The sequence below is a fragment of the Fringilla coelebs genome, assembly GCF_963513975.1.
Source record: "Fringilla coelebs genome assembly, chromosome: 3".
Lineage (NCBI taxonomy): Eukaryota > Metazoa > Chordata > Aves > Passeriformes > Fringillidae > Fringilla > Fringilla coelebs.
In genome coordinates, this window is record NC_140030.1 from 68,641,523 (window position 1) to 68,667,523 (window position 26,001).

Here is a 26,001-nt window from a genome sequence, read left to right on the forward strand (position 1 = left end):
AATTCATACTGTGGCTGGATCACTCCTGATAACTTAAACTAAGGCTGGTGCAAACAGACTCTGTGCACCAGCAAAAAGGAAAGACTTGTCAATTCAGAAACCATTCATAAGAAAACAGATAAAGAAAGAAATTTGAACAAACTGGTACATGTGACAAAATTGCTCAATTGTCAAATATACAGGAAGACACTTGTGCAGAGGTGGGTCTTAAACTGCCTGCGATTAATTTGGTAAGAAATAAAAGAGAAATCCAAGATGTCTATTTGTGAGACTGAATTTTCTCTTCTCTGATTATGTTAAAATATCTATCAGAATGCTGCACCAGTAATCCACAATCTTTCCTCCAAACAAATAAATGTTCTGTGTACATCATTTAAATGAGAAAGGAAGAAAAGGAGTCATAAACAGGCCAGAGCTCTGCAATTCCTCATTTCCATTTTTCTCTAATGTTATTGGTAGTAAAGACCGCTGTAGTCTACAATTCAGCTGGAAATTATTTTAGAAGCAACTGGTTTTGCTGTGTGAATATGCTGTCATTGGGCAGCAGGAGGGAGGAATGGAACTGTATATATGTATATATACATTATATATATATATATATATATATATACACACACATAGAGACACACATACATATATATATATATATATATATATATATATATAGGTATGAAAGTGACTGGGGATAGTTTGCTCTGTTTGCTCTATGTTTCCCAAGAGAATTTCTTTGCAGGCTCATGCCCAGGGAATGCAAGGTGAGGGACACAAGTGGGAGTATGTTTTGCTGATGGGAGGCCACACAGTCCAGCCCCACACTGTGGTGCAGGGGCCTGGCTGCCTCTTGCTTTTCTGGGGAAAAATGTTCATTTCAGAAGCACAGAGGGAACCTTTCCCTCTGGAAAAGGCAGCTGGAGCTGGGCTTGGATCAGCCCCCAGAAAAGGCTGTTTTTCACCGTCGCTAGGAGAGCACAGAGCAATTTCACTGAGCAACAGACAGGGTCATTAAGTTAATTAATAGCAGTCAAAGAATATTGTAGCATATGACTGGAGTCAACATTTCCTTCTACAAATCCACACCTAAGGGGAGTCCTCCCACACCGAAGGGAAGGACAGTTTCCCCAAAGGAAAGCATCTACATGATGAAGACTTCAAAACACTTTCTAGATTGTTTACCCCTCTTGCAACTTGTAATCTCAGATTACTTCAATCAAAACAATTACATTTCTCCTAATTGATTGTTCTGTGCTCTGCCCCTGCTTTGGCTCCTGAGAGGGAAAAATAACATGGAAATATATCTCAAAAGTTCAAGCAACATCTAGCAGTTATGTAAACCTTACCTCACCGACTGCTTGGCACACAGTGTATTACTGTACAATCAGATATGTCTTTTATATCCCATAATTGGTTTTTATCTTAACTAGCAAGCCACTCTATGAGCAGCAACTAAAGAAATGAGTTTATCTCCTAATATTAATGCAATTGTTATCAGGGGCATACAGGGTAAAAATAATTTGTAGATTAGAGTAATGTATTTGCAAGGAAATTTCCACACGGGAAGGTGCCACCTGATTAGTTTTCTGTGGAGAGTTAAAAAAAAAAATAAAAATAAGGTGTTAAAGCATCTTGGCAGGAGAAAATCTCTTAAGAGCACAATGTTCCACCGTGATAGTTCAGTGGGAGCCAAGTTTTGAGAGCACATTTTGGGCTGATACCCATGCGGTGAAAGGAGGAATGTGAGCTCTCATGGGACACCTGACCTGCAGCGATGTATTGATTTTTCTACCAACACACAGCCTCCTGCCCTCAGGACTGAAATGGTGGCAGCCATGCCAGAGGGGAGAATAAAGCATTTGAATCTCCTCTCACTCTCATTTTTATTAGCTGCAAAAGGGAAGGTTCCTCTAAAACACTGAAGCCAAGGAAAACACTTGCTCGTCATCATTATCTGCCTCTGCTCTTCCAATTACTGTGCTAGTGTTTTGCAAACTGCTGTCAATATGAGCTAGGGCCAATTATTCTTTCTGAGTGTTTACCAAGACACAGAATTTAATTAGATGGCAGAAAAAATGCTGCACAGTGAGGTAGGAGTTAGCAAGAAAAGATCAACTTGGCCAATAATTTAAAAAATGTTAATATTCTGTCTACTACCTGAATGGGTAGCTATGACTAGATCAATAGACACCAGATTTTGAGTGAATGCTCAAGCACTGTCTTTTTACACATCAGAACTTGAGGGGCTCTTTCCTACTGTTTCATGTCATTTTATGAGTTTACAGCACATTCAGCTCCACTGGTTTTGATGAAGGAAATCAGTTTTATAAGGCGCAAAATTCCAAATTCTTTTTCACAAGATCTATTTCTGAGATGCTTAATTACTGCATGAAATTTCTTCATATATTTCAAACTTAGAAAGCAACAGCAAAAGTCAATTTATTTAAAAATTTCAAGCCTTAGAAGTATGTATTCAGATATTGTCTCTGGGACTTGTTTTGCTCCATAACGAGCAGAACAGAAAGCTTTCAAGTAATAGGAACACATCAGGAAACACATAAAATATGTTCATCAGATTCCTGCAATGTTATCTCTATTTCTATCACAAAAATACCCGCTATCTCCAAACAGAAGCAGGAAGCTTATGGCTCTTTCTTGTAACAGCTTGACTGGTGTGGCCCACACCCTTCCTGCTGTGGGGTGGCAGGGGCAGGAGCTCAGTTCCAAGTTCCCGTGAGGCAAAAGTCCCATGACTGCTGGTCAGCTTTGAGGCAGAAGGAATTGGGTTAAGAGGCAACTGGGTGATGGGACACCTCTAGAAACCCAGGGATGATTCATATTTAAAGAATGACACCTTCACTGACATCTTCTAATGTTGACAGCTTACAACAGAAAACCTTCACATTATATTTATAATTTTCTTACTTTTTTTGGAAAGCAATGAATTGTAGTTCAGGCTTTTTGCAGCTTTAACTAAGAGCTCTTGTGTACAATCACTGTACAAATTTAGTGCATGGACTTCAATGATCCATCCCTATGCAGCTTGCTTTTGGGAGCAGCTGTCCATCCTTACTCTTTATATTTCTCTAAGGATGGATTCTGTGTCAGTCAATATGCATTGCAAAGACTAAAAACCAAAATCAAACAAAACCAAAAGTGGCACCTGTGCACATTAGTTTAAGTCTCTTGGCATTTTTCATGCTGATCCTTCCTGTCTCACAGCAGGAGAAATAGGCAACTACATAATGTAGCTGCACTGTTTTGAAAACAAGTAAAAGGACCTGAAAGGACCTTCCATCATACTTGGTGAAGGACAGGGGCAGAGGAGGAGATAAATGCTGTTCTATTCTTTACACACAGGATTTTGTTCAGATTACCCTGGCCAGCAAATCAGATTCATTTTGAATATAGGGACAAAACATTTACTCAGATATACTCCTACAGCCTGAAATGTGGAAAGATTTGATCGTAATATCACTAAACATCATTAATGGAGATATGAGGCAAGAAAATGGAATGTATTTCTGAATCAGAAAAATTCATGCCAATGGAGGATAAAAGCTGCCTAACTCCAGCTGTATGTGATTTCATTTAGCTTTGCTGATGCAAAGAAATGACATATTTATATATTGATGAGAGAGGGTATTCAATTGGTATAGTCAATAAATCAATGTGATAGGTGTGTTCAATAGAAGAGGAGTGATCTCTGTGAAGGATAAAAGTTGTGAATGGAGAAAAGTGCTGAGCATCAGGATATACAGCACAGGTCTGCAGATATATCACAAGTGTTTCTTGTGATGCATCTGCATCAGCAGAGTGCAGCACTGTGTAGGGTTCAAAGTAAATTGGCTCATTTCTTTCACCCCATGGTGTTAATTAGTCTGTGGCACAATGGTAATTTTAATTCTTAATGTGGACACATTAAGCACAAATTAAGGAAGGCCATTTGGCCATTTCCTCATCCCTTTGGCACCTCTAGAGTAGGTAGCATTTCAGGAGTAACTACAGTTGCTTTGTTACCCAAAGATTTCAATACAGAAGGAAGATAGGCTCAAGAAGACTGGATGTTTTGAAACTACATAAGGAATCAGATTCTTGTCCAGAGACTTTATTTCCATGATAGTGTAAAAATCTTCAGATCTTTTGAGTATTTTCAGTAAATTAACTATGACTGTAAGAATGAATTGAAAAATAAATTTAAGTTCTCTTGGCACAATAATATCCTGTGCTTCTCTGATTGTTAGGTATGGTTGAGTGATGATTACCAGATCATTTCAAGAGTGCTTTCATTCCAGAAAGTGCACTAAATAACTTTGGTCCAGGAGGGAGAATGAATCTCCCATCAAATTCCTGGAAAATGCATATGCACCCAGACAAACAAGCCCTGCTTATATATTTAGGCCTTATTATTTAGTCCTAGAGTCTGTAAGAAGGATCTCTTCAAGGAGGCCTGAGTGGGGTGTCAGGGTGCTCTGCCAGCAGTGTACTTGATGGTGACATGCGCTCTTGGCTCACAGGGCCATTCATACACTGAACTTTTTTGGGCACTGTTTACATGTGTTTATTCACCCTTATGCAAGGAGGATGTGCACATCTATAAAGCCTTTAAATGTCTTGGGGTTTTTTCCTCACTTTCTGCCAAGTTACATAAATTTTATAGCTCCACTAGCTTGGGAAAAAAGTTCTATCTCCTCACCACTATTAAATTGAATGGTTTTATCGTCATTTTCATAAGACACTCCCTTAACCAGCACCACACAGTCAAAGATTTATTGTTTGAAAACTCAGAAGGGGGTGAACGACCTAGATATAGCGGGTATTTCTTAGTCTTACCAGGCAAATGAGGTTTTTAAAGCCTGCAAAATTCCACCCATGAGACTGGCAAATTAAAAGCATTATACTATGCAAAAGAAAGGGCAATGCAATAGGATGTGATGAGGAAGGTTGGTAATTTTTTTTCCTCTAATTTCTAATGGAAGGAGTGCTGTTATTACCTCAAAGAATTTGCAGTGATGACTAGCTGTGTTTGTCACATTTGCCTCCAACTGTTTTCATAGTGACTGGATTTCTCTTTCAACTTTGAGAAACTGGCAGTGATGTTCACATGGACATAGAAGTTGTTTCTCTTACATGAACCTAGACAGAATCTAGTCCAAGAGGCCTTTTTTTCTTATTTGAAAAAGGCAGCATGAGTTTGGGTAATGTAATGGAGTTAAACCTAGTGCAGCCTTGATGCAATAGCTCAGTAAGTGAAATATGTTCATGCATTTCTAAATTTTGGGCAATGTCTAAAAAGCCAGCTCAATACATCGAAAACACCATGTCCAGAAATAAGGACAATGCAATTGTAAAAAATATGCATTAAGGAAAGAAAGATTGGAAACTTCACTTGCAGGTAAGGAGAGGAGGCTTAAGCACAGTTTCACTGTCCAGTTACAACTGATGAGCCATCAAAGGCAATGCTTACCACGGCTGACAACTTAGTATAAGTATGTACATACATCTGTAAACATTGCTCTAGGTACACCTCTCTGTATGTGCATGCACAGTAGAGTCACACATATCCTTCTGAGATATACACAGTGCATGGAGATGTATAGGTACAATACACACACCATGCAATACATGTTGGAATAGGCCATGAAATAAGTAGCACTTATATTAATGTTTTCCCATGTTACCTGTGCTCCTTCCATTAAACAGCCCCTGACAGGGACTGGCTCTTTTGAGCCATCTTGATATCTAAAATTAAGCAAAGCATCCTCAAGCACATCTAGGAATGCATCTGGAAATAACTACAATGATATTTCTTGAGAAAAAAAAATACAATCTATGTTATATTTTGAACGTGCTGTGTGAGTGGTGAAGAGCAAAGTCCCAAATACCAGTGCAGCATAGGTAATGAGTTTGCCAGTTAAGATTGTAAAAAACTGTCAGTGACCTCAAATACTGTAATGCCCAATCTCAGCCAAGTTTCAGTGCCATGGTGTGTGAAATGAAATAAACATAGTGTAGAATTCCCATTCACACTCAACTTGTTTACAACAAATAGCACAACTGCATTATCTCTGCCTTACTTTAAAAGCTGAAGTACAAAAATTCCCAAGTATCAGACATTACAAATTAGCATTTTGCATGGTATCTTTCTGGCAGCACAAAAATGTAGAACTAGAAAAGTGCAGATGCTATAAATGATCTATGCCTGCTACAAGGAAGAACATCCTAATTAAATGAAGTTTTTAATTCCATGAAAACCTGAATGTCATGCATGCTTTAGCTAAGCTTCCAAACTGAAGTGTTTGGGTACCATGGGAGTGCAGTGCATGAGTCAGAAAAGGCAGCCATCACTATGAACACCTCAGCTCCACCAGACATCTCTGCATACCCTTCGAGCTAACAAGGAACAACCTACAAATATGTGTCACTTTGACCTGCTCCCAGAAGCCAGTGCAGTGGTATTTGAATGGGCAAATACATACAAGTTATAAAGAATATATAAAACAGAAAATCACAGAGGGTGGAACTACCACAATGAATATGTATGTTTTTTTAAAAGTCCCAAATGCATTAAAATACATGATGATTCATGAACTGTGTGAAGTTCAAGCTAGTGGGGGTTTGGGAGAACATCCCTAGGGACAGGTCATCCCCTGGTCATGCTTGGTGAACAGACCATTTATGGCACAGACCAAAAAGTTCTGCCACTAAGGAGCTGGCAAAAGTGAAGCCTTCTCCAGTTGTTTTTGATATGTTTTATACATCTTTAGAAAAGAAAGCATCAGACCTCAATTTTACAACTCCTGAAATTGGTAAAGTGTCTTTCGATAATGTAAGATCAGATAATTTTGCATAGAGGGACTGTGAAAGGAAAAGAAAAAACACCTGATAACAAGACAGGCTTGTAGAGCATATTTTAGCACAAGAATCTAGGAGCCACCTGGAGGAAAGTGAGGGTTTAGAATCTCGAATATAAATTTGAACAGTGATGCATAGTCAGATGGGTAAGCGGTGAGTGAAAAGCAGTTTATAAATAGTATGACACTACTCGACCATCCCTACTGTATATAGGGTAGCATGATGACAACTATTTTTAAAATTATTGATGCTGCTGATTAGGGGAAAAAAGCTTAAAACTTCCCATTGCTTCGATATTTGCATTCTGTAGAGGCAAACTAAGTGTACTTTGGGATCTATACTCACTTTCTAGATATATAAGGTTGATAATGAACCAAGACTTTTTAGAATATTCTTGCAGAATAAGTGAAGAAATATAATAATCAAGACAGGAAAGTAAGAAAATGAAGCTGCACATAATTGAGAAAGGTCACCAACTCTCTCAGAATATCTGTGTGCATATTCCTACTGCCAGAACCCCGTAGGCTATTTATTGTTTAGGTTACACAGATCCACAAGTTTAGATCCTGGGAACTACTCAGGACTTTTCTATATTTGTTTAGCTTTAAACAGTGCCAGACTAATCTGCAGTTTACTTTTGTTGAAAGTGTGTTATGCAGGAGTAGGAGAAAGTGCTTCATGCACCATGGCCCCTGCCCTCAGATCTTCAGATCAGACATCTCTCACTGCCTATACCAGTACAGAAGTAATAAACTTCTATCACAATTTTACACTGAAAAAGCCAAACATATTATAATGCATTTTGTTGCCTGTTCAGAGGCTGGCAGTGATTGGGTCTGTTCTACAAAGCTTTCTCCAGACTACCCATTGGCTCCTGTCTGGCTATTGCTTCTGACTTTTTGGTCCTTTTCATATGGAGTCTAATCCTGTATTATTGCAATTAATGGAGACTGGTCTCTGAAAAGCCAGCTTTCAGAGCTGTGAGGAGAGTTAATGGGACTGAGCTGTTTGTCTGCCACAGAATGACGCTTTCTACTGTGTTTCTGACATAGTTTTCCTCAAAACAGATGAAATATTACACCATTGTACTTCCTAAAAGTAATTCTGTGTCATTGGTCTTGCATTGTACTTCTGCAACCTATTATGTGCGCCTGTGTTCATAAATAATATATCCACTAGTGCATACAGCTAAAATTTTTGTGTGTGCATGGGTTTAAAGCAAATACAGCAACATATAAAATACAAATTAAATTGATCCCACTGTACTTGTAACACAGCCAAATTCTTAATATCTTATAGTGCATATTACATTAAATAAATAATAACTAAATTGATCTATGCTACAATATGTGTATTCATACACATTTTATGATACCTGTAAATAACTTTTTAAAGCCTGTTCACACGTCAAAAGACAGGTTGTTTATTTTTCTTTTAGAACAATCCAAGGATTTAACTCTTCCTATTATGTAAACAGTGGTGACAGACGCTTTCAAGGAAGCTTAACTTCAATAAAAATAATAGTTTCCCATTTTAAAATCAATACTAATATACCATAAATCCCCCGATGAACTCTGGCTTCCTTGCATGCTCTCACATTTTGTGTATTAGGGGCACAGCACTACTCTAGATATCAGAATATAATAATATGGCAATATATATAGATATAGATATATATTTAAATGTTAAAACATTTTTAGGTCAACTTGAGTAATGAATATATTTCAATTATATGCTTCTTTCCATAAATAAAGGTAATTAATTTTCTTTGCAACATGGGTGCCTTTGTATGTGGGTAACAAACCAGCAAAACAATTCTGCTATCTTTAGTTCAAAATGCAATTGTGACATAGATGAAGCTTTAACTTTTTCCTTTTTTGTACTAAAATTGTACTTGCAGTAGAGTTCAATATAATTTATGAGATTACTTTAGGGTAGACATTTTAAACAACTCATACAAAAGAGAGTTTTTTTTAATGACAAGAAAACTAGGTATAGTCTATTCATTTCTCAAGCAGACCTTTATGAATCACTTTAAAAGGACACTACAGCTGAAGACTGAAGAGCAATATTTATCAACATTAAATAAAACATTCGGTGAAATATGTATAAATATTTCTTTATATGAACATAACACAAAATTAAATAGTTTAGATACACAGACACCATTTAATATATTTCCACTGTTGTCAAAATCATCTGTAAACACCATCTCACACTGAATACAAAAGCAGCTTTAACATCAGTTCTGTATTCACAACACTGATGCCCCTTTGTAAAATATGATACTTGTTTTATTTTCAGCAAAATAAGAGTCTAAGCAACAAAAAAAAAAAAAAAGTTTTGGTCAGCTCAAAGGAGAATACAAAATAATCTTTCAACAAGTAACTAATACAGATTTAGAGCAACAGTTTAAAGTACAATCCTTTCCCCAGGGGACCCCTGTCATTTATAAATCATGTTTGGTGCAGACCACCTCACAAATACCAGGAATTACTGGTCATGTCTAAACTATAAATATTAAAGCCCTTTTTAAAATTGTCTTTATCAAAAATTGCCAGGTTACAAATTGGCAATATCACATTTTTCACACCACTGAATAACCTGGCGGCAAACGGATTTAGGTGCACTTCTCCTGATGATTTTTAAAACAGGTTGTGGAAAACAAACACTTTTTAGTGAGCATCCTTCACATGCAAAAACAAAGCATATCTTTGAAACAAATAATTTGCATCTGAAGATCACCCGGGCCGACGGTGCAAGCAGCACGGCTCCACCGACTTTTATCGCAAAGTTACAACTTGACCTTTCCTCGGGAGATCCCGCACGCAGGATCTGAGCCGGCTCTGGGACGGGCGGCGCATCCCCACGGCGCAGCTCAGGACAAGGTGCTGCAGGAGCCGTGTGTGCTGTGACAGCAGCACTGCCTCCCCAGCAGGACACGGGGCTGCTGGTGGCTGCACCTACCTGGCTCCTCCCGAGCAGCTCCCTCTGAGCATTGGCGCTGTGCAGCCAGATCTGGGTTCTCATCTTCCTATGCCCTGCCAAGACAGCTCCACGCTCTTCCCTGAATGCAGCCTTCAATTCCTTTCCCCTTTGTAACATTTAAAGAGGCATGATCACTTTGAGGAGAGACTCTACACACAAAATTAAGGTTTTACTGGGCAAGTACCCAATTATAAAACTGTAAACTCACAGACTATGTTTTGGTTTTCTCAGTTTGAAATGTGGACCCCATGTTTTGGTTCCAGAGATAAACTTGAATGTCAGGTGGCAAATAATGAGCTAGATGCTTATAATATGATTTTCAAACTTCTTAAAAGTTTAAATCACGTGTAATCATGATGGGGGGCCCGGTAAAAGCTAGAACAAATAGGTCACCTCTTTCCTGGTAAGTGTGTATTTTAGAGGTGTGAATGTATGCTACGCATACATACACACTCACACACACACATATAACATCAGCTGCACACATAGATACTCTTAAAACAGGAATCAGGGATACAATTAACAATATATCAGAAGAGAAGAAGACAGGAAGCTCTACCAGGACAACAAGAGGCATTTTTTCACCCTATACAGTGTCTCAAATAATTTCGTAATCCTGTTTCACTAGCTTGCTACATCTGTATGTAACTTGAATGGAAAGTTGTTGGATTACTTGGAAAAAGAAGAGTTGGGCTAGCTAGATGTGCTTACCTGAGATCCCAGAGTTGATTATAATCAAAGAGCTGGGCAGATCAGTAATGGGTTTATAATTGCTATACAGCTTCTTGCAAATTCATAGGAAAACTTTATTAAATCTTACTCCTTAGTAAAAATGTTGAAGTTTCTTAGTTTTTGCTGAATGTGGATTGACTTTTATATTAAACTGGATTTATTGAAAGGATAAATAAGCCTGGCAGCTGCTTTCATGTCTTGATGTTTACATCATAGAATCAGCCCCCTGGAACCACCTTCCCACCCCAACCCATCCTGTCTCATCCCTTACAACCTTGCCTATCCTGCCCTGTCCCGTGCCATCCTGTTCTGTCCTATCCCACCCCATCTTGTCCCATCCCATCACATCCCTGCTTCGTTATTTTAATATTTGTTTAAAAAATACTATTCTATGAAGCCTCCCTAGGGATCCGCTTGTGAAAAATGACGGACTGCCTTTGCTGATACTGCTGTTTGCGCCGTTTTCGTTTGTCACACTGGCACAGCAGCAGCATCTTGAAAGTGTTTCTGAATGTTTTGTTACACAGTGCATAGCACATGGGGTTCACTGTGCTATTGATGTAGCAAAGCCAATACCCCAGGTGCCAGAAAGTTTTGGGGATACAGCTGCAAAAGGTGTTCACCAGAACCATGATGTTATACGGGGTCCAGGTAATGATGAAGGCAAACAAAATGGCACTGAGTGTCTGTGCTGCTTTCTTTTCTTTGATAAGTGACATTCGTTTTCGTTTTGTGATCTGACTTCTGGTCTTCAAGGCAAACTTTTTTGCCAGGGTTGCTTCCTTAAAGGACAAGGGCAGGGCTGTTGATGTCTTGGTGACCGATGAGATGCCATCGGAAGCTGTGGTTGTCTCTTCTGATTCCGGCTCAATTGGAAGCTTAGTAAAGCTCTTTTGGAAATTTCCCCCATCCTGAACACCTTTGGGAGGGTGCAATTTTTTAGGTTTCTTTTCCTTCGATTCTGTGTCGGATTTCTGCAGTTCATCCCCTGACTCATGCAAATCTTCCGAGGAGGGTAGTTTTGTGGAATTAAGGATAGCACTGTGACCAGGAAGCTTCAGCACGATTGAATAGATGGCTCTGGTCTCTGCAGCAATGTCTTCTTCATCAGAGGAGGCTGAATTTTCAAGGGAGGCAGCAGCATCATTGTTGTTCCAGCTGTCACTGCTGCTATGCTCTTGGTCCCCCTGATCTGCGCTGGGTTCCCAGCTCTTCATGGTGAGCCAGAAGTGGCAGCGTCTGTATTTCTTTCGGGCGGAGCGTTTCATGTTCTGCCGCTGCAGCTCGTAGCTGCTGCAGCTCCGGGAGCTGCCCGTCTGGTGCACGAAGCGCGCTGCCTCCGCTTCGCTGCCCGAAGCCTGGAGCCCTGCCAACTCTTTGGTGCGCTTCTCCGTCTCCTTGTAGATCCTCCAGTACAAAATACTCATAATGGTGACCGGCAAATAAAAGGCAGCTATGGCAGTGCCAAAAGTGATGATAGGTTCACTTAGAAACTGGATGAAACATTCGTCAGGAGGCACAGTCCTCTCCCCCACAAAATACTGCCAAAACAAGATGGCAGGGGCCCAAAGAACAAAAGAGACGATCCACGCTAGACCAATCATTACCCCAGCCCTTTTAGTTGTTCGTTTGGCTCTGTATGTCAGTGGCCTGGTGATGGAAAAATACCTGTCAAAGCTTATCACAAGGAGATTCATGACAGAGGCATTACTGGCGACATAGTCAATGGAGAGCCAAAGATCACAGGCCAAGCTTCCCAAAGCCCAGTGGTCCATGATGATGTATGTGGTATAAAGATTCATGGAAAGAACACCGATGATCAAATCTGCACAAGCGAGGCTCAACAAGAAGTAGTTGTTGACTGTTTTCAGCTGTTTGTTAACCTTAAATGCGACGATCACTAAGATGTTTCCTATGATGGTCACCAGTGCAAGGATCCCAGTGAGGAAAGCAATCAAAACTACTTGCCAGACAGTGTGTCCACCCAGAGGGTCTTTGCTTGTGGCATTTAGGGTCATGTTTGTTGATTCCACAGTGGAGAAAGGGAAACTCTCCGTGGTCTGAGGGAAATCATAGCTGCCAATGAGTGATGCTGCTTCATCAAGGAGTCCTGGTCCATGCGAATCTCTCTTCCAGAAGGAGCTCACATTTGGTAAAAGGAGCGAGGATGAACTGTTATTATGCATGATCATTGTAGTTCTCTGACATAGTCTGTAGCAGAGAAAAACCAAACAAAAATCAAGTGAACAGGTGAAGATGTTAAATAATTGTCCTTATACTTGTACATAAAATCACTTTAGCACTTTGAAAGATGTCTTTAAAGAGCCAAGCTGCCTGTGACACATTTCAAGTCAAACCTGCATGTTATATCCAGACTGTGATTAATCTGAACTCTTTATAGTGATCACATTGTGCTTCCTTACAAATATTCAATTACAGAAGAACCAAAATCCCAGGAGAATTTGAATGTACAGTAGAATTAAAGTGCCCCCGAACTCTAAGTCTGAATTAAAACATGCCCTGCAGGATCCATCCTGAACTCAAAATGTCAAAATCCTGGAGCCTTTAAAAATTAAGTTCCATTCATATGAAGCCACAAATCTTCCACATTCCAATCAACACCGGTCCCCATTGCTATCCTGGCTCTAGCAAAACATAGCCACAGCCTCCAGCTATAGCTGATGACAAACAAAAATATTCTGCCTTTTCTTAAACTATGGAGATACAAGCCAGCATAATTTCACTGTGTCAAGCTACTCTAACCTGTGAGGCTGCAAAACTCTTCCCATTTTCACCTACCTTTCAGCTATCTGATAAAAGTAGTAAAAATTCTCATTAGCATTTTTTGCACATGCCACTATTCATTTTTTTTCATGCATATTTTTATACTTGGATTAAGGATTTTGCACATCTAATGACTTCAAAATTTCTTTGGGGGCAACACGTGGTAAAAGTTCCTTTGCAATTATGGTCTATAGAGTCAGCAAAAAAATTTTGACAGATGTATGTCAAAGCAATCACTAAACATTTAAGGAAAAGAGCAGAAAAAAGCATGAAAGGAATTAATTATTAAGCTTTAATCTTTTTCCCCCAGTACTAACATAAAATGAAAACATGCTCAGACTAGGAACTTGCAATTCTCCTATTTCTTAGCTTCTCTAGTCAGCTGACTGGATCCCTAGTAGTAGATGAACTATATCATCAAGAAGAAAAACTTCAGATGAAAAAGTCCATCATTGACTGTAAAATTGAGCAAAATCTGCTGTCAATGTTTGTTTTTAAATGTGAGTCCTTCCAGAGTCAATATATAATGGCATGAGATAATAATGAATACCACAATGCACTGATTTTACATAAAAATATTTAACCAAAATAGGAGAGTTTGGTTATGTTTTTCTAATTAATTTCTAAATTCAGCTTTCCCTTGAAATGTACTTGGTTTTGTTATGAAGCCATAAGATACTGTGGGATTTTAAATGGGGCAGTTTCTTTGATGTATGCAGTAAATAGATCAGCAATTCCTTTCCTTCGCTCATGTAGGATAACTAACACAAACCTCTCCCCTATTTAAATATCTAGTGTAAATGAGGTTTTATTAGGTTACAATGAAGATGCCATATTATTATCTAATTCAGTCCACTTTTAATGCATTCATCATTGTATAACTCAGAATATGAACACAGTCATAATGAATAAATATTGCTCTGGTAAATCACACAGTTAAATTTTAGGTCTTTTGCCTGATAGAATGATTGAAAACTCAGAGCAGCTCAACTTCTAAAAAGAAAAATGGTAAGACAGGACTGCTGGAAACCATCCTTCATGCAATGTTTTATTTAGGAAGCAGGCATTTTTTCCAGAGCTGTCAGACAGGATGAGGTCAAAACCAGAATAGTATGAGAGATCTCAAATAATGATATTTGCTAAATATATGCCAGAAATTATTAATGTTATAGGGTGCAGACCTTTCTCCACTCATACTGGGGACGGAGAGCAGAGATGAAAGCCAGAAAGCATCTGCTCTGCAGCCATAAACTTCTGAAACCTCTGTAGGGCAACAGCCAATCCAGCCAAGTATTGGTTGAGAAGCCTGATAGGTACATTTAGATTGCATTTAGATATCATTATGCTGCTTTTTCATAAAAAAAAGACAAGTTGCTATCATCTAACACACAAGAAAAGATCAGGAAGAATATATCAATAAAGGAGATCAAACTTCCACTAAAATGGATAGGAAAAAAAAAATCACTTAGAAGTGATGGTAAAAAATAATAATATTACTTAAGAAATAAAAATTAACAGTTAGTAACATATATTCATTGCATCACACAACCATGAATGAATCTGCGTGTTAGCCTTGGAAGTCCAAAACAAATACCATAAGAGATAAGAGATACAAATAATGTTGCAAAATGATTATGTAAATGCCACACTATCTATCACTAAGTCCACAAACAAATTGTGAATTCTATTTAACTGTAGACTTAGAAAAGGAGTTCCAATGGAAATGTAATGATAAATCCTTTCAGAAATGCCATGATTCAAAAGACTCATGATAAGGAGTCCTGGGATCATCATAATTCAGCTGCAGTCTTTCAGACTCTGAAGTAGTGTTGGAACCAAACCTTCCTTTCTCTGGTCAGTTCTTTCATGTCTGGACTTCAAAGTAGCTTCTCTAAGTCATTGTTTCAATGAAAACCTGAACAGTCCTTAGCAGTCCAGTAAGTGAGGAAAAGGAGAAACTGAGAACAACCCACCATCTCTCTCCTGCTGTCCAGTGCAATCCTGCATCTGTAATTTGGTTTTTTAAACTCCGCAGGGATTAGAAGCAACCCTAAGTTCACCTTGACTGTACTGTTTGATAAAATGGAAGTGCCAGTGGGATGATTAGTACAGTGTTTTGTTATTCTGCCTCCTCTACAAGCTCCTGTAATTGAACCATTTAATTCACTACAAAAATGTATTAACCATATGTCCGTCTGCACAGAAAAAAGAAAATATCACAACCACTACCACCACCACTACAACATACCAGATCAGCACAACTGGATTTTCTTGCCTGTAGGAAACCAAGGCAAGCTACATTATCCATCATTTTCCAAAGCTGCCATGCAGTTTCTGCTTTCTGTATAAGGGCTGCAGGGAAAGAGTGTCCTGGCTTTGACAAGATGACAGCGGGATTTGCAGCGCAGCCGCCAGCACCTGCCCAGCCAGCCAAGCTCTGACAGAATGATGTGTGACCAAGTGGGAAAGCAGCCACACATACCTCAGTAAAACAAACAGTGCAGCACTGCCTGAGTGAGGCAAACATATCAAACTGTGAAATGATTATAGGTTTACATACCGTGATAAGAATTTACAAATCATTGGTAGGATACACTACATTACAATTTCAAGGCAGGGAGTAGCAAAGGAAACTTCTTTTAGCCTAAGAATATATTATTACTTACCTAAGATCATAGTAATGGTATTTCCTGTGGGTTTGAGTATTTTTCTTCTTGTTTTTGCTTTTATGAAGGGTACAGGCCAGAGATCCTCAGACACAGTGTACACTTCCCAGAATTATTCAGGAAAAGCCTAGGCCCAGTACAGGCAATGGCTATATAGACTTTCAAACACATCCATCCATAAACACCTGCTCTCTGCTCAGCCAGAGGGAGTGAGATTTTTGATATCCCATTAAAACTGACTGGAAGGGCAGAGGAAAGCATCTACAAAAATGGTCAATGATTTCAATAAATGGGTATAACCTAGATTTTGACTAGTCTAATTTATTGCACATTGCTGTAAATAGAAAGCAAAATAGAATAAATAGTAGTAACAGTTCTGTCACACATTTTCAGTGCATTTAATTTCTCTCTGTTTATTTCAGATTTAGATGCTTTTGTAAATACTCCACATTTTACCAAAGTTTTCTTTTCCTCAAACCTTCCTATTCAAGAAGCCTGTTTTTCTTGCTGTCTTTAAAGGGCTCTAAGAAGCATTTTCTGGGAAGTGAGATGGCAATCTATGGGCTTGGCAATCTGTGAGCTCAAAACTAGCAAGCCTTTATGGCTGAAGAATTTCACATTGCATCTGTTTACACGGCCAAGAAAACTGCTTACCTTATTTTTTCCATTTTCTTCTGCACTGCTCTTATATACGCATTAGCCTAAACAGCAGAGAGCTCCATACAGTGATTTATAAAAGTCTTTTCTAACACAGAGAAAGGAAGCCTCCAGAATGCTTAATACAGTTACCTAAACTAGCACATATACTTTGTTCCAAAACTATTATTTGGTAAAATAAAAAAATATATTTGAATTACAGGGTTTTCCTAAGATTATTGGATTATGTATAACAATTTTTCAAAACACACAGCGGTTTGTTTTTTGTTTTTTCTTCCCCTCAAAATACAGTGTATTTTTTCAAAATGCAATAAAGAATTTTAGAAGGTTGTAATAGAAGATTAAAGCATTCACAGTTCTATATTTATAGTAGCTCATACCAACTGAAGCTAGTGTAGCACAAAGTAAAGGATTCCATAAGAATATTTAGGTGGTAACAGGAAGCACAGTGTAATTATCAGTGAACACAACCTCAGATTTTAGGCATTTTATGCATTACCATGACTAAATTACACTTATATTAAATACATTACACTAAGTATATTTTAGCTTCTTTGAAGAATGAGAATACATAACCATAGAAATCAAACACACTGGGAAAAATCCTGGCCACTGTCTTGCACCTTCACAGTAGATAAAAACAGATTGTCATATACTTATATATATATGTCCATATACACATAAGTATATCTACATACAAATGTATATCATGTATAATGTGACGAGTACATGTATATAGAGCTGCAGATGAAAGTATATGTGTGTATATATATGTATATATACAAAGTATATGTGTATTTATATATATGTATATATACACTTATGTCTATACACACACATATATCTGCAACTATATATATACAAATAATTTTGTCACATTATTCCAAATATTGTTATAAAGGAAGTCTATATCTTTCACTAATTAGCTATCAACTTAATACAGATAATGTTCAGTCAAACATATCCCAGTAACACTTCAACCCAAATGCTTCCATTTTCTATCCATACATATATTTTGTTTTCTAAATTCACCTAAATTAAATGCCAGTGCTTTAAAATTAACAAATTAGATTTGCTCATTATTTGCTTACTCTATTTGTGCTGCTAGTGTGAAGTCTAGCATGAGCAAATTAGGAGCTCATTTCTCGAACCATACGGATCCTTTTCATTGAAGAGTGTACAGAGAAGCTAATGCACAGCACTGAGCTCCCTGATCCATCTCCCTTGCAGCCCTGCAGTCAGAGGAAAGGAGCATCCCTCCTGGGGGGCAGAGGCAAGGGAATGCTACCTCAGTGTTCCTGCTGGGACATCTAAGGACGGCACATTAGGAGTACCTGTATTCCTGCACAGCCAGGAAACACATCTAAAGCTGGGCCATAATTTGTGCCTTAATTTGCCAGTTAGCTTTTGCCAAACACCTACCATCTTTTTTACTAGGAGAGGGAGACTTATGGTCATATTGCCTGGCTGAACCTGCCACATCCTCTGGGGACGTGATTGCTTAAACTGTGTTTGCTTTTACAGAATTTGCTCTTCCAAACACCTTATTTCCTGTAGTAAGAACCCTTCACTGAGGGTTTTTATATCATGGTAGAAATGTAACTTTGAATAGTAATGTATTTTAATGGCCAGTAGCTTCAGTGGAAACATCTGCTTATTTACATGGTCTCAAAAATAAGTACATTGTTGCCATTAGGACCAGAGGAGAAAAATCTCAGATGTTGCATCTGTGCAAAAATCCAGATATGCATTTCTGATCTCTTTCACTTAAGACTTCATGAAAGACTGAACTTATTACACAACCTGCATAATTTTCTTGCATATTTTTTCTAACAAATATGCCATCTATAGCAAACATCCTTGTCTGCATAGTTAAAGGACAGTGATTTTCACAGATTTACCGAATAAGTGTTTCTGTACTATTTATTATTTATTTATTCCATGACCCAATACTCATTCACACCATGAATTTCAGTTTCAAAATAATCCTATCTTGAAATCCTCTAAAATGATTCCCAAAAGTTTCAGAATTGAGCTACTGATCTCACCTGTGAGAAGCCTCAGGGCAGTGCAGGTTTCTCACAAGTGGCAGCAGCAGACTTGCCAGAGGAAAGGCACTTGTCTTTCTTGGACAAGTGCACTTAGTGGTTATTGTCTAAACAATTCATACAGAATAAGGTGAAATATTCAAAAGCCTGAGTTTGGACGTGTCTAGAGATTTTAAATGCTTGAAAACAGCAGCAAATCAAGCCTTGCCTAATTAAGATTACAGTAAATATTGACAATCAGCTCTGTTAAATCTATGAGGTATAATTCTATAAAGAGAGGAAATTATCTAAATTCCGGGCAGTTTCAGTGAGCTTTATTAGAATGACACCCCATCTGTCTAATTGACATTGGAGGAAACAGACATGCAGCCTGAAGTTAGTAAGAATTACAAATACTAAGAGTTTTACTCACTTTGAGCAAACCACTGCAAACTGACTTTGCAGGTATGTGGGGACAGGAAAGTTTGGAGAAAGGATTTATTACTACACTGAATATAAATATGGTATTAGATTTAAATGAAAGAAGAATACATGGCATTCAGTTATCTCCTCTATTTGTGAGTAGTGCATATTTTCTCTTGTAATAAAACCTTCATCTTAAAGACTTCCTTTCAGTCTTTTATTATGAATGCACTTTTAACCCAGGATTGATTAATATTTTGTTCATTAGTATAATAGATCAGATTTTTGATCTAGATTTCCAGCTCTCTCTTTATGAAACACTGTCCATTGACTCCATAGATAATCCTCCCAATGAGATATTTAAAATCACATTAAAATTTTCACTCTGTGAAATAAAGTAATGGCCTCAATTATATGATTTTCCCAGATGTTGTTAAATGCTAGAATGCCTTGAATCAACATGGAAAAATAGTGTCTAAAGAGAAAAAAATCAAGCCTTGTAAGTGATTTCTCCTCTTTTACTAAAATGGAATCATCTCCTCTATAAAAATAATAATGTTTGAGGATATCAATATTGAGAAGAGCTTGTTATCAATTGTAGATAAAGCAAAAAAATGCTGTTATATTTCTAATCCTGCCCTACTTTCAGTAATACTTGCATGCATTTAAATTCCATATTTAATGTGAATGTTAGTCATTAAGCACCTTCACAGGGAACAACAAACCTCATAGGCAGACCTCTTTACTGTCTTAAAAGGTAGTGCTTTAAAATGAAGTAACAAACTGATTACACCTTAAAAAGAAATAAACTTTTGCTTTTTCTGTTTGCTCACTACACAATACACCTCCAGAGAAAACCAGAAGACTGTACAAACACTTTTCAAGTATCTAAGAATTCAGAGAATCTGACAACTGAGCTCTAAAAAAGCTCACCTGACACCTGAAACAATCTTTTCAATTTCATTTGTCTGCAAGAAGAGAATGAAATGACAAAATGTCTGTCAAGACTTTAAACCAGAAAATGGAAAACATTTTTTTCTGGAAATCTTTCTCATGGTGGGAAAAGAAATAGCCCAAACAAAAGCAACAACAGAACTGTAAAAAAAAAGCCCCCTCAAACAGATTTTCTTTTCCAAACAATGTTTTTTACCCTCAGAAACTAATTCCATTTTCTCTCAGCTTAGAGCTGAATCTCAGATATTTTGCAACAAAAAGTGTTGAAAGAAGATGAGCTCCATTCCATTGTTCATCGAGTGAAAATTATAAAAATGTTTGTGTTTCCATCAAGGTCTGGCATAGAGCTGTCCGAGTCTCTGGATCCAATGTCATGTTTACCTGGTGTCAGGTCCTGTTATACAAAAGATCTCTGACATGCATCATTTAAATGTGTTAAAAACCATGAATTGGAACTTCCCTGGAGTGTCAGAGAATCTGAATGTTTCTAAATTGAGCTATTGCTGACCATTGGGTCTTCTACTGTAACTATGGCACTGCATGCAAGCATTAAAAGGGCAGACTATCTACTTAGCCTTTGTTGATGATGGATAGCGGGGCAACTTAACATAAGATGCAGTAGAGTGACTTGAAAAATGCTAGGAAATTCTCTATTAGGAGAAATTTACTGTTATTGGTTTTGGTGATTGAAATAATACTGCTAACTACTGCGGCAAACCCCATACACCCACACAGGACAGATGGTTTACTTAAAAAGTGAAAGAAAAAAACATCACAGCCCTGCTGAGAGGTTTCAGTTAGAGAAGAGAAATCACTAAGAAAAAGCTACTGGCTAATGAAATCTACATAGTCTTTTGGATGCAAACTATTTATATGGAAGAGGAAATTTGATGAGAAACTTTGTGTCAGAATGTTCTGATTTTAATATAAAACACTGCTTATTATTTCGTCTAAATAATGCCTTAAAGCATGCAATCATAATAATGTGTAAAAGCATTTTTTTCTTGGTGCCAAGTTATCACGGTTGGTCAGAAAATAACATTTTCAGTGTATTAATTTATTTGTTTTACAGAATGGAAATCCTAATAATCTGAGATTTGGGGATATCTTTTCACACGGATAAGATTATGAATTGTGCTAGTAATTATTTGGAATGGATTTATTGCTGGGGAGGTATAGAGTTCTGTATGCATCCTTTTTATGTATTAAATTTCTTTAATACACTTGCAAACAAAATGCTATTTTATGGTTGAAACGGAATGTTTTTTACCTCAGTGAGACACTTTGGTAAACAATCAAGAAAAAAAGTAAGATACTTTTTGTTGCAACATGTCACTCAAAATATTTTAATAAATACTTTGTTTCTTTATTCACCAGTATATTCAAAGTCTATTTAAAAGTGCAGTTTAACACTCACTAGGTGGCACAATAGTTATTCAGAAGGAGAAGTCTGGACTTTGCAACAAAATCTTTACCAGTCTCTTATATAGCCTTTGTCTCATACATAGAAATTACAAACCAAATTATATCTATTCCTTGATAGGGACAGCAGATAAAGTAAATGCATGTCATTCAAGTACTTGTCTCAATCAAACTAGGAGCCAAATAGCAGAAAACTGTGTTCCCTGATGTAGTTGATGTAGTTTAACTTAAATTCTTTTTTTCTTCCCCATTGGAATAGACACATCTGCAAGTCCTAGTGGAATTCTGTAGATTAATTAAAATTGCCCATTCCAAACTTCAACCCCCTTTATGCATGCTGCCAGGAATTTGTAAATCTCTGGGAAATCGATGGTGGCAGGCACTGTGGATTTTAATGCATGCAAGCAATTGTTCTTTAGTGAGATACAGACAAGTAATCAAATAATGCTCTGATGCCATGCTCCTTTTTTAAGCTTTGTTTGCAGGTCTTGTGGGTTCCTTGTGGTTGTTCATTCTTTTGAGTTAACAGAGGAAAGATGTGCCCAAGTGGGGATGCCACTAAATGGAGACATCTCCAGTGAAAGCAGACTTGACAGAGAGGGAGGAGGCAATAGGAAACAATAATTTTTAGCTATTCTACATAAATGCCTGTTGGTAGCTCTCATGACAGGGTTCTCTTCCTACTAAGATTTAGGTGGGTTTGCTTGACTATCTCCTTTTCTGCCCATTTGAGATGTATCCCTAAAATCTAAAGGTTTCGAACTACAGTTTTAAAAAATCAGTGCTAGTATAGAGAATACACATTCACAAGGCAGTGATTTTATTCTGTGTGCAAAATGGATCTGCTCCAGCAATTCACTGCAGTTACACCACAGAGTATTGATTTCTTTAAGACCCTCTTGTCTGATGGTTTTAGAAGTTTTGTAGTAAAAGAGGCATAAGGCTGAGGAGGGAAAATGAAGGACTCAAAATTAAGAAAGTTCAGCGTGGAAGTCATTGTATTCCTAATTCTGTCTCAGGAGCTCTATACACTACAGGAGGAGCAACGTATGCAGATCTTTAAAATAATATCACCTTCCCTTGAAAGGGTAGTGCAAAGCTGAATTTAGTAAACTACTGGCATTCCTCAACTTCCATATATGCAGCTTTGTAAAATGAAGGATCTTGAACTATATATTTGAAGGGTTTTATCTGCACAATTCTAAAATTTTAGGATCATTCCATCAACAAAAAAAGACCATTTTTAAATCCAGCAACAATGTTTTCATCTATTACACTACCAGTTTTCTATTCCCTATCTAGCTAACACAGTCATGGTACTCTGCAGTCCCTCCTTGTTTCTGTTCCTGAGGATCTGGGCATTCTGTACATGGCAAATAGAAAGACATGGAGATATAATTACATTAGCTGTAAAGGTTGCTATCTAAGTAACAGGATTTTGCTTCTAAAATAAGAAGGTTGAGTGGACTCATGATTGTTTGCATTTCTCCTTTCAAGCCTCTAAAGCCTGCATTTTGTAAACCCATTACAGTCTAGGAGAAGCAACAAAAGACTTGAAATCAGGAGTCCTACATAAATTAGAAGGAAAATATTTCTCCTAGCTTAGACAGGGTTGCTCAAATGGCAAATATATTATGCTATTTTCAGAAAGAAAGTAGAAAGCTAGAAGAAAGAGAATCTGTACCTGGAAAAAAATACCTCCTGCTCTACAAGGTCAGAAATATTTTCGTGCTTGAACTAAGAGTAGGGATACACGCTGTACATCTTTTCACAAAGTCCCATCGCCTCAAAAAAGAAGCAATAATGCTGCATCATTTCCTTCCATTCATCTGAATCTTCCAGCTGCCCCACTTTTATGCTTTGATTTTCCAGGGAGCTGTACTTCTAGGCTGCTGTGGGTCTAGCTGACCAATTATGTTTTGGAATCAGAAAAGAATTCTCTGTTTGGTTGCTACTCAGGAGGGTATCTTGTTTGTTGTTCCTTTAATCTTTCTTGGCAGTCCTACAGGGATAGATGTGGGTAAAAGCTCCTAGGACTGAGTAGTCTTAATTAGGTAAGTATCTGCAACAATCCATGGACAGACTCCAGAGAAGATAAAATGGTTTTGGATTTCTACTGGTGGACATCAGAGAAGAGGACAAATTTAAACCTCACTTGCTGCTATTGGTACCTTCAAACCACATTTCTTGCAGGATTAAAGGTTTGCTGCAGAAAGGCCAGTGCAGGCTTTGTCTTTGTTCTCCGGTATGACCAGAGTAACAGCTCTCAGACGTGTTTCAAACTCAGTTTGCAGGACTTGTGAGCTGGATCCTTGTGTTCAGCAAGAAGTGTGTACTGCAGTGTCACTAGGTTCTTAAAAAAACTGTCCTGTGGGCCAGGGCATGTCCCTTGGAGAGAATGAGGTGTGGCCAGGGTTTGCATCCAGGGCAGGGGTACCAGGAGAAGAGTGGAATGGTCAGCATAAACTGCACATGGTTGTGAATGCTTGTGTGCTAAAAGCTCCTGCGTGAAATTTCACTGCACAAACAAAACCAGCCTAGATAAAGATAAAAGGGACACAAATTATAAAATACAATACAATGATGTGTGATAGTGCAACGTTGGAAGTCTGCAGGTAAAGCAGGGGGGGCATGCAGGCAATCCTTCCTTTTGGGATAACGATTCTTGTAACTGAAAGCAGGAACAGAATCACTTGAAGGAAAAAGGCATTTCCATTGGTTGGAGCAGCAATTCCCTGTCATGAGTTCTCCTTCTTCCTATGGTGCTCTCATGACTATGAGAGAGGCTATTACAACCACACGTAGTCAGGAGAGGAGTCCAGGTAAAATGGACTGAACAGGTTAAGAACAGCTGAGGTTTGTAAGCCTCTTCTAGAGAAGAAAGCATCTTCAGCAATGAATTACTCAAGAGCAAGAATTGCTTGAAAATGGCTGGAAAAATACCACTTTCCTTAGAACAGAAAGTTTCTGTTTGTCATGGTAGAAATACAGATTTAAAGAGTAGGAAGAGAAGACCAAAGGTTCTGTTAATATCAGAATTTTCTATCAGAACAAGACAAGCACACGGAGTTGTTTTGGCATATATTATAAACAGATCAATGTCTTATTTCTCCTATGTCTGACAACAGAAGTGCCAGTGATGATCTTAGGGAAGAGAAGGAAGAAGGCACACTGCCGCCCAGGCTTTCAGGAAACCCACGCTTTTTGTTAAATAAATACATAAACCCCTCGCCCACTTACATCATATCTGCACCATTTCAGCTGAGACTTGAGATCTGATCGCAGATGCTTGGTATGGCAGCAGGAAGAACTGAGCTAAAAAGAGAATCAGGTTTCCAAAGAGACCAGGCATTATGGCAAAGCCAGTGAAGCTGTGAGCCAGAGCCAAGTGATGGCAGATAAACAAGTGGGCTTCTGAGTCAAATCCTGCTTTCTGCCACCCCAGCTGCTGCAGACAAAGCAAATCCACCATGCTTGCTCCTGAAGAAGTCATTGCATGGGACCTCTCTGATTCAGTATCATTTTATGGGAGAAAGGAGGCAGGGAGGACTGAATCTCAATGAAGCAGTTCGACATTAAAAGTGACAGATGAGAAAAAGAAGGCATTTCCAGGCTTAACCTCACCTCAGTCAATGGTGGTAGCTGGGAGCCTCAACATCTCCTTGCTACCAGGAGGAAGAGGAGTTTATGGTATTTCAGCAAACCCATGGGCACAAGGAAAATACGCTGGATTTATCTGTGCCACCTGAAATACAGGGGCAGAGGGCATCTGGAAGGAAACAAGCTGGCTGCTCAAGTGGCTCCATGCTGAAATACCACAAAAGACCTGGAGTCCACATCCCAGATGGCTTCTTTATTTTTTTTTCTTGGAAATGATATTCATATTTTAGTGAGAACTAAAGGCAAGGGATATAGCAATGCTATTAGGCAAGTGAACATGTTAATGTTTATCAACATTTGGGAAACCTGGATCTTGCAGTGTAGCACTGGTAGCACTAGACAGGCAACTTTGAGCAGCGTAAGAATGCACCTGAGCTGCTATATTTCTGTACATCATCAGCACACAGCAGGATTGTCTAGATTTTTTGCTGTACTGTGGATTTATCATCAAAATTGTGCAGGATTTCCCTGCCATTCTCAATACAGTGTGCCAAATTTTATGTATTTTCTAACTACATAATTAATGAAAATTAAAGCATTGGTATACTTGCCCATCACTGAAAAGTACCTGTTGACTTTGAACAAGCATTTAGCATCCAGTGTCTCCAGCTTTTTCAAAAATGCAAAAATGCTACCTCAGCAAATGTGGCCCACTTTCAGAGATTAAGATTATCTGCATTTCTGCTAAAGTTACTGATAAATTATAAATTAATAAAATTAATTAAAAGAAATTCAAAGATTTTGAAAGAAGTAATATTACCTTAACTACAGACACTTCAGAATATTAATTGTTGCCTGAATACTGGTAAGACTTTCAAAAGGCAAAACGTATCCATGAGGGA

General features: G+C 38.1%; 1 protein-coding gene across 1 annotated transcript in view; it reads right to left on the minus strand.

The window, feature by feature from the left end:
* Nucleotides 1-10,955: 10,955 nt before the first annotated feature.
* The window catches only part of CHRM3 (cholinergic receptor muscarinic 3), a gene marked incomplete at both ends in the record, with an annotated part of 121,624 nt that continues 106,578 nt past the window's right edge, over nucleotides 10,956-26,001 (minus strand). Inside the window, 1 exon segment of the mRNA XM_084202461.1 lies at nucleotides 10,956-12,777. Coding sequence (XP_084058587.1) covers nucleotides 10,956-12,777 — 1,822 coding nt within the window.